At 42.6% G+C, this 16,428-nt stretch overlaps 1 protein-coding gene across 1 annotated transcript in view; it reads right to left on the bottom strand.

The window, feature by feature from the left end:
• Nucleotides 1-2,306: 2,306 nt before the first annotated feature.
• The window catches only part of LOC124022034 (CUB and sushi domain-containing protein 3-like), a 71,702-nt gene continuing 57,580 nt past the window's right edge, over nt 2,307-16,428 (bottom strand). The window contains exon 3 of the mRNA XM_046337083.1: nt 2,307-2,418. Coding sequence (XP_046193039.1) covers nt 2,307-2,418 — 112 coding nt within the window. The remainder of the gene's footprint in view (nt 2,419-16,428) is intronic.

Genomic DNA, 16,428 nt, shown 5'->3' with positions numbered 1-16,428 from the left:
TGAGCAACCCATCAATGAGCTAAAATCATATCTGAGTAACTAAGACCAACACTGAGCTAAAAATCATATCTGAGTAACTAAGACCATCACTGAGCTAAAATCATATCTGAGTCACTAAGACCATCACTGAGCTAAAATCATATATCTGAATCACTAAGACCAACACTGAGATAAAATCATATCTGAGTCACTAAGACCATCACTGAGCTAAAAATCATATCTGAGTCACTAAGACCATCACTGAGCTAAAATCATATGAGTCACTAAGACCATCACTGAGCTAAAATCATATCTGAATCAATTAAGACCATCACTGAGCTAAATCATATCTGAGTAACTAAGACCATCACTGAGCTAAAATCATATTCCGAGTAACTAAGACCACTCAGAGCTAACCATATCTGAGTCGCTAAGACCAACACTGAGCTAAAATCATATCTGAGTCACTAAGACCATCACCTAGAAACTATGACCTGAGCAACTAAGCACCAACACTCGAGCTAAAATCATATTCTAAGTCACTAAGACCAACACTGAGCTAAAATCATATCTGATCACTAACATTCATCACTGAGCTAAAATCATATCTGAGTCACTAAGACCATCACCGAGCTAAAATCATATGAGTCAATAAGACCACTCACTGGAGCTGGGCACCACATCTGAATCAATGCAAGACCATCACTGAGCTAAAATCATATCTGAGTAACTGCGAGCATTACTAAGCTAAAATCATATCTGGAGTCACTAAGACCATCACTGAGCTAAAATCATATCTGAGTCACTAAGACCATCACTGAGCTAAAATCATATCTGAGTCACTAAGACCATCACTGAGCTAAAATCATATGAGTCACTACACCATCACTGAGCTAAAATCATATCTGGAATCACTAAGACCATCACTGAGCTAAAATCATATCTGAGTAACTGCAGCATTACTAAGCTAAAAATCATATCTGAGTCACTAAGACCATCACTGAGCTAAAATCACAAGAATGAGAGGGGTGGAGAGGATAGAGTAGAGAGGGGATAGAGAGGAGAGGAGAGAATAGGAAAACGGGATCGGGTAGAAAGGGAGGCAGGGGTGAGAGGAGAGGGAGAGGAGAGGAGAGGAGAGGAGAGGAGAGGAGAGGAGAGGAGAGGAGAGGAGAGGGAGAGGGGAGAGGAGAGGAGAGGAGAGAAAATGAGAGGAGAGGAGAAGAGAGGAGAGAAGAGAAGAGAAGAGAAGAGAGAGAGAGAGGAGAGGAGAGAGAGGGAGAGAGAGGAGAGGAGAGGAGAGGAGGAGGAGAGGAGAGGAGAGGGGCTTAGACATAACCTTACTGCCACAGAGGATATCATATTTAGACAGTTCCTGCATTTCTGCTCTACTTCTGCACCCGTTTCATAGAGATGAAAGCACATCCATTAGTTCAGCTAATTCCCTTGCACCATCTGCTGTGTGATATAATATGCACCTCTGGAAAGAGAAATGGTTTGGGACAGAGGGGAAATGTTGAGATCCGGGTCAATGGGACCAAATGTTGTCATAATACATGAGCCAGACAGAGATGAAATGAGAAAATGTTTAGGATGATGTACATTTACACTTTCCGTGGAGATGTAACGTTTCTAATTAAATGCAAATTCAAATTTTGTGACGAAAGACGATAATTTTAACCTCTGAGTATCATTTGACTGAATACAAAAGTTATGTGTGTTTGACCGTGACCATCTCTCTCTCTCTCTCTCTCTCTCTCTCTCTCTCTCTCTCTCTCTCTCTCTCTCTCTCTCTCTCTCTCTCTCTCTCTCTCTCTCTCTCTCTCTGTCTCTCTCTCTCTCTCTCTCTCTCTCTCTCTCTCTTCTATCTCTCTCTCTCTCTCTCTCTCTCTCTCTCTCTCTCTCTCTCTCTCTCTCTCTCTCTCTCTCTATCTCTGTCTCTCTCTCTCTCTCTCTCTCTCTCTCTGTCTCGTCTCTCTCTCTCTCTCTCTACTCTCTCTCTCTCTCTCTCTCTGTCTCTCTCTCTCTCTCTCTCTCTCTCTCTCTCTCTCTATCTCTGTCTCTCTCTCTCTCTCTCTCTCTGGCTCTCTCTCTCTCTCAACTCTCTCTCTCTCTCTCTCTCTCTCTCTCTCTCTGTCTCTGTTTTTCTCTCTCACCTTCTCTCTCTCTCTCCTGAGCGCTCTGCAAAGTCACTGGTAAGCTCTATCTCTCTCCTCTCTCTGTCCTGTTAACCTCTCTGAGAGAGGGGAAGACTCTCTCTCTCTCTCTCTGTTTCTCTCTCTCTCAACTCTTACAAGAAACAACAGTGAATGTTTTTTCTCTCACCTTCATAGAGCCATCTTAAATCCATGAGCGCTTACTGCAAAGTCACTGGTAAGCCGTAGTGAAAATATGGACCCTGTGCTGGTGACGGGAGGTGGGATCTGAAATCCTGTTAACCTGTTGAGAGGGGAAGACAAAAAGGGGGACATCTTAGTTATAATGTGTTTCACTGAATGCAGAAACCAACCTACAAGGTCAAGCAAAACATCACAGCACACTTTTTCAGTTGGAAATTTAATAGAGTAATGTTACATCCGTCTTCTTCTAAATGTGGTTTTAAAGTATTCAGCATGTATGTAGTACAGTATGCAGTATGTATGCAGTACAGTATGCAGAATGTATGAAGTACAGTATGCAGTATGTATGAAGTGCAGTATGCAGTATGTATGAAGTACAGTATGCAGTATGTATGAAGTACAGTATGCAGTATGTATGCAGTACAGTATGCAGTATGAATGTAGTGCAGTATGCAGTCCAGTATGCAGTATGTATGCAGTACAGTAGGAAGTATGTATTACATATGTATGCAGTATAGTATGCAGTACAGTATGCAGTATGTATGCAGTCCAGTATGCAGTATGAATGTAGTACAGTATGCAGTATGAATGTAGTACAGTATGCATTATGAATGGAGTACAGTATGCAGTATATATGCAGTACAGTATGTAGTATGTATGCAGTAAGTATGCAGTATGTAGGCAGTACAGTATATAGTATTATGCAGTATGTATGCAGTACAGTATACAGTATAAATGCAGTACAGTATAATGCATGTATGTAGTACAGTATGCAGGATGTATGCACTTCAGTATGCAGGATGTATGCAGTACAGTAGGAAGTATGTATGCAGTATGTATGCAGTATGTATGCAGTATGTAGGCAGTACAGTATGTAAGTATGCAGTACAGTTTGCAGTATGCAGTAAAGTATGCAATATGCAGTACAGTAGGCAATATGTATGCAGTACAGTATGCAGTACAGTATGCAGTATGTATGCAGTATGTATGCAGTCCAGTATACAGTATGTATGCAGCATGTATGCAGTATGTATGCATTCCAGTATGCAGTATTTATGCAGTACAGTATGCAGTCCAGTATGCAGTATGTATGCAGTACAGTAGGAAGTATGTATTACATATGTATGCAGTACAGTATGCCGTCCAGTATGCAGTATGTATGCAGTACCGTAGGAAGTATGTATTACATATGTATGCAGTACAGTATGCCGTCCAGTATGCAGTATGTATGCAGTACCGTAGGAAGTATGTATTACATATGTATGCAGTATAGTATGCAGTACAGTATGCAGTATGTATGCAGTCCAGTATGCAGTATGTATGCAGTCCAGTATGCAGTACAGTATGCAGTATGTATGCAGTCCAGTATGCAGTACTATTTCTATACCATTAGCTCTATAGAAGGTCAAGTTTAACATCACTTGAGCACTACCTCAACAGTTAGATATATAGTTGCCAGACGCTTCATTGTAACAGCCAGGATTGTCCTACTCTTGGTTTCCTTTAAGTGAGGTATATATTAAGCCATTCATTTTCACAGTGTGGTTTAAGAAGTGTTGCTGACCACACTTTGACTGGTCGTACTCCAAAATCCAATCGACCATTTCAATCAGAGCAAGATCGAAGAGTGAAAACGGGCTGTGGAGAGTGGACAGAACTAACCAGGAATTAGATTGCCGTCGTGTCCTTCAATAGAGAGCCGCGGATATATTTCAACTACCACATTGTTCCGTTTCACAGCATCCCACGTGACCGAGGCTTTTACGGGGTACTTCACATGTAAAGAAAACACCTCTGACCTACAAAAGGCAGTGTTTTTTTGGGAGGCACCCAATTCCCTTTGCACAAAGGGCTCTGGTCGAAAGTAGCACACTATATAGGGAATTAGGTGCCATTTGGGATCCAGTCCCCAAAAACACACTGCCTTTTGTAGGTCAGGGAATTAGGTGCCATTTGGGATCCAGTCCCCAAAAACACACTGCCTTTTGTAGGTCAGGGAATTAGGTGCCATTTGGGATGGATATTGGGTGTAGCTGTTCCACTTACTAAAACATACAGTAAGATTTACCCGAGTATTGCCCTCTCTGACAGTTATGACACAACGTCCATCTAACGTGTGCGGTTGTGTTTGTGGTTATATGACCTACCCATGACTTACCATTGTATTGCATTGTGGGGTATAAGATGCATTGGAAAACAGTTTCTGTCTGACATACCATTGTATTGCATTGTGGGATATAAGATGCATTGGAAAACAGTTTCTGTCTGACATACCATTGTATTGCATTGTGGGATATAAGATGCATTGGAAAATGGTTTCTGTCTGACCTACCATTGTATTGCATTGTGGGATATAAGATGCATTGGAAAATGGTTTCTGTCTGACCTACCATTGTATTGCATTGTGGGGTATAAGATGCATTGGAAAACGGTTTCTGTCTGACATACCATAGCATTGCATTGTGGGATATAAGATGCTATGGAAACTGTTTATATCTGTGGCAGAGAATGCAGCCCAGTGAGAGATAAAGACTGAAGAAACATTACCGAGACTGGTAGTAAAACTAGAGACTGGTATTATAGTACCACTAGAGACTGGTATTATAGTACCACTAGACACTGGTGTTGTAGTAACACTAGAGAGTGGTATTGTAGTAACACTAGAGATTGGTATCATAGTAACACTAGAGACTGGTATTATAGTAACACTAGAGACTGGTATTATAGTAACATAGAGACTGGTATTGTAGTGACACTAGAGACTGGTATTATAGTAACACTAGAGACTGGTATTATAGTACCACTAGAGACTGGTGTTGTAGTAACACTAGAGAGTGGTATTGTAGTAACACTAGAGATTGGTATCATAGTAACACTAGAGACTGGTATTATAGTAACACTAGAGACTGGTATTATAGTAACATAGAGACTGGTATTGTAGTAACACTAGAGACTGGTATTATAGTAACACTAGAGACTGGTATTGTAGTAACACTAGAGATGGGTATTGTAGTAACACTAGAGACTGGTATTGTAGTAACACTAGAGACTGGTATTGTAGTAACACTAGAGACTGGTATTATAGTAACATAGAGACTGGTATTGTAGTAACACTAGAGAGTGGTATTGTAGTAACACTAGAGATTGGTATCATAGTAACACTAGAGACTGGTATTATAGTAACAATAGAGACTGGTATTATAGTAACATAGAGACTGGTATTGTAGTGACACTAGAGACTGGTATTATAGTAACACTAGAGACTGGTATTGTAGTAACACTAGAGATGGGTATTGTAGTAACACTAGAGATGGGTATTGTAGTAACACTAGAGACTGGTATTATAGTAACATAGAGACTGGTATTGTAGTGACACTAGAGAGACTGGTATTGTAGTAACACTAGGGGTGGGTATTGTAGTAACACTAGAGACTGGTATTGTAGTGACACTAGAGAGACTGGTATTGTAGTAACACTAGAGATGGGTATTGTAGTAACACTAGAGACTGGTATTATAGTAACACTAGTGACTGGTATTGTAGAACAACATAGAGACTGGTATTGTAGAACAACATAGAGACTGGTATTGTAGAACAACATAGAGACTGGTATTATAGTAACACTAGAGACTGGTATTGTAGTAACACTAGAGACTGGTATTATAGTAACACTAGAGACTGGTATTATAGTAACACTAGAGAGACTGGTATTATAGTAACATAGAGACTGGTATTATAGTAACACTAGAGACTGGTATTATAGTAACACTAGTGACTGGTATTGTAGAACAACATAGAGACTGGTATTGTAGAACAACATAGAGACTGGTATTGTAGAACAACATAGAGACTGGTATTATAGTAACACTAGAGACTGGTATTGTAGTAACACTAGAGACTGGTATTATAGTAACACTAGAGAGACTGGTATTATAGTAACACTAGAGACCGGTATTATAGTAACACTAGAGAGTGGTATTATAGTAACACTAGAGACCGGTATTATAGTAACACTAGAGACTGGTATTATAGTAACATAGAGACTGGTAGTAACACTATAGAGACTGGTATTATAGTAACACTAGAGACTGGTATTATAGTAACACTAGAGAGTGGTATTATAGTAACACTAGAGACTGTAATTGTAGTAACAATAGAGACTGATATTATAGTAACACCAGAGACTGGTATTATAGTAATACTAGAGACTGGTAGTGTAGTAACACTAGAGACTGGTATTGTAGTAACACTAGAGACTGGTATTATAGTAACACTAGAGACTGGTATTATAGTAACACTAGAGACTGGTATTATAGTAACATAGAGACTGGTATTGTAGTGACACTAGAGACTGGTATTATAGTAACACTAGAGACTGGTTTGTAGTAACACTAGAGATGGGTATTGTAGTAACACTAGAGATGGGTATTGTAGTAACACTAGAGACTGGTATTATAGTAACATAGAGACTGGTATTGTAGTGACACTAGAGACTGGTATTGTAGTAACATAGAGACTGGTATTGTAGAACAACATAGAGACTGGTATTATAGTAACACTAGAGACTGGTATTATAGTAACACTAGAGACTGGTATTGTAGTAACACTAGAGATGGGTATTGTAGTAACACTAGAGACTGGTATTATAGTAACACTAGAGACTTGTATTATAGTAACACTAGAGAGACTGGTATTGTAGTAACACTAGAGATGGGTATTGTAGTAACACTAGAGACTGGTATTATAGTAACACTAGTGACTGGTATTGTAGAACAACATAGAGACTGGTATTGTAGAACAACATAGAGACAGGTATTATAGTAACACTATAGAGACTGGTATTATAGTAACACTAGAGACTGGTATTATAGTAACATAGAGACTGGTAGTAACACTATAGAGACTGGTATTATAGTAACACTATAGAGACTGGTATTATAGTAACACTAGAGACTGGTATTATAGTAACACTAGAGACTGGTATTATAGTAACACTATAGAGACTGGTATTATAGTAACACTATAGAGACTGGTATTATAGTAACACTAGAGACTGGTATTATAGTAACACTATAGAGACTGGTATTATAGTAACACTAGAGACTGGTATTGTAGTAACACTAGAGACTGGTATTATAGTAACACTAGAGACTGGTATTATAGTAACACTAGAGAGACTGGTATTGTAGTGACAATAGAGACTGATATTATAGTAACACTAGAGACTGGTATTATAGTAACACTAGAGAGTGGTATTATAGTAACACTAGAGACTGGTATTGTAGTAACAATAGAGACTGGTATTATAGTAACACTAGAGACTGGTATTGTAGTGACAATAGAGACTGATATTATAGTAACACTAGAGACTGGTATTATAGTAACACTAGAGACTGGTGTTGTAGTAACACTAGAGACTGGTATTATAGTAACACTGGAGAGTGGTATTGTAGTAACACTATAGAGACTGGTATTATAGTAACACTAGAGACTGGTATTGTAGTAACACTAGATACTGGTATTATAGTAACATAGAGACTGGTAGTAACACTATAGAGACTGGTATTATAGTAACACTATAGAGACTGGTATTATAGTAACACTAGAGACTGGTATTATAGTAACACTAGAGACTGGTATTATAGTAACACTATAGAGACTGGTATTATAGTAACACTATAGAGACTGGTATTATAGTAACACTAGAGACTGGTATTATAGTAACACTATAGAGACTGGTATTATAGTAACACTATAGAGACTGGTATTATAGTAACACTAGAGACTGGTATTATAGTAACACTATAGAGACTGGTATTATAGTAACACTGGAGAGTGGTATTATAGTAAAACTAGAGACTGGTATTGTAGTAACACTAGAGACTGGTATTATAGTAACACTGGAGAGTGGTATTATAGTAAAACTAGAGACTGGTATGGTAACATGGTAACCACCATGGTAACTACCATGGTAACATGGTCTCATCAGGTGGTATTTAACTACCATGGTAACATGGTCTCATCAGGTGGTATTTAACTACCATGGTAACATGATCTCATCAGGTGGTATTTAACTACCATGGTAACATGGTCTCATCAGATGGTATTTAACTACCATGGTTACATGGTCTCATCAGGTGGTATTTAACTTCCGTAGTAACATGGTCTCATCAGATGGTATTTAACTACTGTGGTTAACTACCATGGTTACATGGTCTCATCAGGTGGTATTTTAACTACCATGGTTACATGGTCTCATCAGGTGGTATTTAACTACCATGGTTACATGGTCTCATCAGGTGGTATTTAACTACCATGGTTACATGGTCTCATCAGGTGGTATTTAACTACCATGGTTACATGGTCTCATCAGGTGGTATTTAACTACCATGGTTACATGGTCTCATCAGGTGGTATTTAACTACCATGGCAACATGATCTCATCAGGTGGTATTTAACTACCATGGTAACATGGTCTCATCAGATGGTATTTAACTACCGTGGTTAACTACCATGGTAAAATGGTCTCATCAGATGGTATTTAACTACCATGGTAACATGGTCTCATCAGATGGTATTTAACTACCATGGTTACATGGTCTCATCAGGTGGTATTTAACTACCATGGTAACATGGTCTCATCAGATGGTATTTAACTACCATGGTAACATGGTCTCATCAGGTGGTATTTAACTACCATGGTAACATGGTCTCATCAGGTGGTATTTAACTCTGGTCTGACATTTTCCTAATAAAATAGGTCTGTCTCTGGTCTGGCTTAGTAAACAGGGCCCTAGTCAAATGGCCCTCTATTCCCTATGGGCCCTGGTCAAATGGCACCCTATTCCCTATGGGCCCTATTCCCTATGGGCCCTGGTCAAATGGCCCCCTATTCCCTATGGGCCCTATTCCCTATGGGCCCTGGTCAAATGGCCCCCTATTCCCTATGGGCCCTATTCCCTATGGGCCCTGGTCAAATGGCCCCCTATTCCCAATGGGCCCTGGTCAAACGGCACCTTATTCCCTATGGGCCCTATTCCCTATGGGCCCTGGTCAAATGGCCCCCTATTCCCTATGGGCCCTATTCCCTATGGGCCCTGGTCAAATGGCACCCTATTCCCTATGGGCCCTGGTCAAATGGCACCCTATTCCCTATGGGCCCTGGTCAAATGGCCCCCTATTCCCTATGGGCCCTGGTCAAATGGCACCCTATTCCCTATGGGCCCTATTCCCTATGGGCCCTATTCCATATGAGCCCTGGTCAAAAGTAGTGCACTAAAGTAGGGAATAGGGTTCCATATAAGACTTAAGTCAGACAATAACGCCCACTACTTCTCACTGGCCAATCCTCTGTCATTATCTTCCCTCAGAAAAGGGCTCCGTGTGAAAGTGTTATTTCCAATTAGTCATAACATGCTGTTTACTCTTTAAACCAGATCCACAGGGTGGTTTGGACCAACTGGGGGAGTAATTACCGACAGAGCAGAACAGACAGGTACAGAGAGGAGAGAGAGAGAGACAGAGAGGGGGAGAGGGAGGGAGTAAGTGAGAGAGAATGAGAGACAGCCACTCTTCCTTCATTTACCCCATGGTGGGTAGACTACAGTCCCTCTATCTCCATCTACCCCATGATGGGTAGACTACAGTCCCTCTATCTCCATCTACCCCATGATGGGTAGATTACAGTCCCTCTATCTCCATTTACCCCATGATGGGTAGATTACAGTCCCTCTATCTCCATCTACCCCATGATGGGTAGATTACAGTCCCTCTATCTCCATTTACCCCATGATGGGTAGACTACAGTCCCTCTATCTCCATCTACCCCATGATGGGTAGACTGCAGTCCCTCTATCTCCATCTACCCCATGATGGGTAGACTACAGTCTCTCTACCTCCATCTACCCCATGATGGGTAGACTACAGTCTCTCTACCTCCATCTACCCCATGATGGGTAGACTACAGTCCCTCTATCTCCATCTACCCCATGATGGGTAGACTACAGTCCCTCTATCTCCATCTACCCCATGATGGGTAGACTACAGTCCCTCTATATCCATCTACCCCATGATGGGTAGACTACAGTCCCTCTATCTCCATCTACCCCATGATGGGTAGACTTACAGTCCCTCTACCTCCATCTACCCCATGATGGGTAGACTACAGTCCCTCTATCTCCATCTACCCCATGATGGGTAGACTACAGTCCCTCTATCTCCATCTACCCCATGATGGGTAGACTACAGTCCCTCTATCTCCATCTACCCCATGATGGGTAGACTACAGTCCCTCTCCCTCCATCTACCCCATGATGGGTAGACTACAGTCCCTCTATCTCCATCTACCCCATGATGGGTAGACTACAGTCCCTCTACCTCCATCTACCCCATGATGGGTAGACTACAGTCCCTCTATCTCCATCTACCCCATGATGGGTAGACTACAGTCCCTCTATCTCCATCTACCCCATGATGGGTAGACTACAGTCCCTTTACCTCCATCTACCCCATGATGGGTAGACTACAGTCCCTCTATCTCCATCTACCCCATGATGGGTAGACTACAGTCCCTCTATCTCCATCTACCCCATGATGGGTAGACTACAGTCCCTCTACCTCCATCTACCCCATGATGGGTAGCCTACAGTCCCTCTATCTCCATCTACCCCATGATGGGTAGACTACAGTCCTCTACCTCCATCTACCCCATGATGGGTAGCCTACAGTCCCTCTATCTCCATCTACCCCATGATGGGTAGACTACAGTCCCTCTATCTCCATCTACCCCATGATGGGTAGCCTACAGTCCCTCTATCTCCATCTACCCCATGATGGGTAGCCTACAGTCCCTCTTCCTTCAGACTCTCAGCAATGTGGTAGAATAATCAATCAAATGTATTTATAAAGCTCTTCTTACATCAGCTGATATCTCAAAGTGCTGTACAGAAAACCCAGCCTAAAACCCCCAAACAGCAAGCAATGCAGGTGTAGAAGCACGTTGGCTAGGAAAAACTCCCTAGAAAGGCCAGAACCTAGGAAAAAAACCTAGAGAGGAACCAGACTCTGTGGGGTGGGCCAGTCCTCTTCTGGCTGTGCCGGGTGGAGATTATAACAGAACATGGCCAAGATGTTCAAATGTTCATAGATGACCAGCAGGGTCAGATAATTATAATCACAGTGGTTGTCGAGGGTGCAACAGGTCAGTACCTCAGGAGTAAATGTCAGTTAGCTTTTAATAGCTGATCATTCAGAGTATCTCTACCGCTCCTGCTGTCTCTAGAGAGTTGAAAACAGCAGGTCCAGAACACAGTCCCTCTTCATTCACTCTCAGCCCTGTGGTAGAATACAGTCCCTCTACCTTCACACTCTCAGCCCTGTGGTAGAATACAGTCCCTCTACCTTCAGACTCTCAGCGCTGTGGTAGAATACAGTCCATCTACCTTCTGACTCTCAGCCTTGTGGTAGAGTACAGTCCCTCTACCTTTTCAGACTCTCAGCCCTGTGGTAGAGTACAGTCCCTCTACCTTCAGACTCTCAGCCCTGTGGTAGAGTACAGTCCCTCTTCATTCACTCTCAGCCCTGTGGTAGCATACAGTCCCTCTACCTTCAGACTCTCAGCCCTGTGGTAGAATACAGTCCCTCTACCTTCAGACTCTCAGCCCTGTGGTAGAGTACAGTCCCTCTTCATTCACTCTCAGCCCTGTGGTAGAGTACAGTCCCTCTACCTTCAGACTCTCAGCCCTGTGGTAGAGTACAGTCCCTCTTCATTCACTCTCAGCCCTGTGGTAGAGTACAGTCCCTCTACCTTCAGACTCTCAGCCCTGTGGTAGAGTACAGTCCCTCTTCATTCACTCTCAGCCCTGTGGTAGAGTACAGTCCCTCTTCATTCACTCTCAGCCCTGTGGTAGAATACAGTCCCTCTACCTTTAGACTTTCAGCCCTGTGGTAGAATACAGTCCCTCTACCTTCAGACTCTCAGCCTTGTGGTAGAGTACGGTCCCTCTTCATTCACTCTCAACCCTGTGGTAGAGTACAGTCCCTCTACCTTCAGACTCTCAGCCCTGTGGTAGAATACAGTCCCTCTGCCTTGATGTAGCGAGCTAGCCCATGACAGGTAGTCGGGTAGAGACTCAGAGCAACATCTCCGGTTTGGCAGTAACACCGTAGGAGGAGGAGGAGGTTGACCATACCCTATAGAACCCTATTCCCTATATAGTACACTACTTTAGACCAGGCCCTATGGCACCCTACTCCCTTTAGTGCACTACGTTTGACCATACCCTATAGAACCCTATTCCCTATATAGTACACTACTTTAGACCAGGCCCTATGGCACCCTACTCCCTTTAGTGCACTACGTTTGACCATACCCTATGGCACCCTACTCCCTTTAGTGCACTACATTTGACCATACCCTATGGCACCCTACTCCCTTTAGTGCACTACATTTGACCATACCCTATGGCACCCTACTCCCTTTAGTGCACTACATTTGACCATACCCTATGGCACCCTACTCCCTTTAGTGCACTACGTTTGACCATACCCTATGGAGGAAATAGGGAATAGGGTGCCATTTTAGACATACTCTCTGACTCCCAGTCCCAGACAGAGAAGTCTGACTGTCAACACCACACCAACCCAGACAAACACAACAAGCTGGGTGCAGATCGTTGTTGGCAACAGGGGAGAACATAATTTCAGGGCAGAATTGTGTGGGGGGAAGGGGGGGTCCCCTACGGTGAAATCTCAGGAGGAACATTTTGACAAGCCATACTTTTCTTAGCTGTGGGGTGCATGGAGACTCAACAATAGCTAGTGAAATCCCAGAGTGCATTTCTTTTTTAAATTCCACCCCAGAGAAGTTCAGCCCATAACATGTCTAGGGTACATTTTTATCTAACCTTCTCGCTCTAGTTAACGTCGAATGGGATGCAAATGTAGAACCTACAGATGTCAAATAGACGTTACATGAGAGGCTGATAAATCAATGTGTGTGTGTGTGTGTGTGTGTGTGTGTGTGTGTGTGTGTGTGTGTGTGTGTGTGTGTGTGTGTGTGTGTGTGTGTGTGTGTGTGTGTGTGTGTGTGTGTGTGTGTGTGTGTGTGTGTGTGTGTGTGTACGTGTGCGCGTGCGCGTGTGTGCGTGCGTGCGTGTGTGCGTGCGTGCGTGTGTGTGTGTGCATGGACAAGAACAAGCTAGGGAACCAGAGACCTTGTGGTCTTTAACTAGATGGCTTTTAGTAAGTCCTGGACCCACACAGACCCCCACCACTCTGCCCTATTGGAAATCTATTAAAGGACACTGAGACAACAAACTGACTCGTTCATTAAGGAAAATGAACCACTGACCACCTGACAACAAACTGACTCGTTCATTAAGGAAAATGGACCACTGACCACCTGACAACAAACTGACTCGTTCATTAAGGAAAATTAACCACTGACCACCTGACAACAAACTGACTCGTTCATTAAGGAAAATGAACCACTGACCACCTGACAACAAACTGACTCATTCATTAAGGAAAATGAACCACTGACCACCTGACAACAAACTGACTCGTTCATTAAGGAAAATGAACCACTGACCACCTGACAACAAACTGACTCGTTCATTAAGGAAAATGAACCACTGACCACCTGACAACAAACTGACTCGTTCATTAAGGAAAATGAACCACTGTCCACCTGACAACAAACTGTATTGAAATTACCTTTTGTCATACTGGTGTATTGACTGGTGTATTGACTAATGTATTATATAATAATATAATAATATATGCCATTTAGCAGACGCTTTTATCCAAAGCGACTTACAGTCATGTGTGCATACATTCTACGTATGGGTGGTCCCGGGAATCGAACCCACTACCCTGGCGTCACAAGCGCCATGCTCTACCAACTGAGCTACAGAAGGACCGCATTGACTGGTGTATTGACTGGTGTATTGACTGGTTTATTGACTGGTGTATTGACTGGTGTATTGCAGACTGGTGTATTGACTGGTGTATTGCAGACTGGTGTATTGACTGGTGTATTGACTGGTGTATTGCAGACTGGTGTATTGACTGGTGTATTGCAGACTGGTGTATTGACTGGTGTATTGACTGGTGTATTGACTGGTGTATTGCAGACTGGTGTATTGACTGGTGTATTGCAGACTGGTGTATTGACTGGTGTATTGCAGACTGGTGTATTGCAGACTGGTGTATTGACTGGTGTATTGACTGGTGTATTGACTGGTTTATTGACTGGTGTATTGCAGACTGGTGTATTGCAGACTGGTGTATTGACGGGTGTATTGACTGGTGTATTGACTGGTGTATTGACTGGTGTATTGACTGGTTTATTGACTGGTGTATTGACTGGTGTATTGACTGGTGTATTGACTGGTGTATTGACTGGTGTATTGACTGGTGTATTGCAGACTGGTGTATTGACTGGTGTATTGACTGGTGTATTGACTGGTGTATTGCAGACTGGTGTATTGACTGGTGTATTGACTGGTGTATTGCAGACTGGTGTATTGCAGACTGGTGTATTGACTGGTGTATTGCAGACTGGTGTATTGCAGACTGGTGTATTGACTGGTGTATTGCAGACTGGTGTATTGCAGACTGGTGTATTGACTGGTGTATTGCAGACTGGTGTATTGCAGACTGGTGTATTGACTGGTGTATTGCAGACTGGTGTATTGACAGGTGTATTGACAGGTGTATTGACTGGTTTATTGACTGGTGTATTGCAGACTGGTGTATTGACTGGTGTATTGACTGGTGTATAGACTGGTGTATTGACTGGTGTATTGCAGACTGGTGTATTGACTGGTGTATTGACTGGTGTATTGACTGGTGTATTGCAGACTGGTGTATTGACTGGTGTATTGACTGGTGTATTGACTGGTGTATAGACTGGTGTATTGCAGACTGGTGTATTGACTGGTGTATTGACTGGTGTATTGACTGGTGTATTGCAGACTGGTGTATTGACTGGTGTATTGACTGGTGTATTGACTGGTGTATTGACTGGTGTATTGACTGGTGTATTGCAGACTGGTGTATTGACTGGTGTATTGACTGGTGTATTGCAGACTGGTGTATTGCAGACTGGTGTATTGACTGGTGTATTGACTGGTGTATTGCAGACTGGTGTATTGACTGGTGTATTGACTGGTGTATTGCAGACTGGTGTATTGCAGACTGGTGTATTGACTGGTGTATTGCAGACTGGTGTATTGCAGACTGGTGTATTGACTGGTGTATTGCAGACTGGTGTATTGCAGACTGGTGTATTGACTGGTGTATTGCAGACTGGTGTATTGCAGACTGGTGTATTGACTGGTGTATTGCAGACTGGTGTATTGACTTGTGTATTGACTGGTGTATTGACAGGTGTGTTGACTGGTGTATTGCAGACTGGTGTATTGACTGGTGTATTGCAGACTGGTGTATTGACTGGTGTATTGACTGGTGTATTGCAGACTGGTGTATTGACTGGTGTATTGCAGACTGGTGTATTGACTGGTGTATTGACTGGTGTATTGACTGGTGTATTGCAGACTGGTGTATTGCAGACTGGTGTATTGACTGGTGTATTGCAGACTGGTGTATTGACTGGTGTATTGACTGGTGCATTGACTGGTGTATTGACTGGTGTATGGACTGGTGTATTGACTGGTGTATTGACGGGTGTATTGCAGACTGGTGTATTGACTGGTGTATTGCAGACTGGTGTATTGACTGGTGTATTCCAGACTGGTGTATTGACTGGTGTATTCCAGAATGGTGTATTGACTGGTGTATTGACGGGTGTATTGCAGACTGGTGTATTGACTGGTGTATTGCAGACTGGTGTATTGACTGGTGTATTCCAGAATGGTGTATTGACTGGTGTATTGACGGGTGTATTGCAGACTGGTGTATTGACGGGTGTATTGACTGGTGTATTGACTGATGTATTGACTGGTGTATTGACTGGTGTATTGACTGATGTATTGACTGGTGTATTGACTGGTGTATTGACGGGTGTATTGACGGGTGTATTGACGGGTGTATTGACTGGTGTATTGACTGGTGTGTTGACTGGTGTATTGCAGACTGGTGTATTGACT

Source organism: Oncorhynchus gorbuscha, unplaced genomic scaffold, assembly GCF_021184085.1.
Source record: "Oncorhynchus gorbuscha isolate QuinsamMale2020 ecotype Even-year unplaced genomic scaffold, OgorEven_v1.0 Un_scaffold_1271, whole genome shotgun sequence".
NCBI lineage: Eukaryota > Metazoa > Chordata > Actinopteri > Salmoniformes > Salmonidae > Oncorhynchus > Oncorhynchus gorbuscha.
The sequence above is the reverse complement of the archived record's forward strand: the minus strand, read 5'-3'. Positions and strand labels throughout refer to the sequence as shown.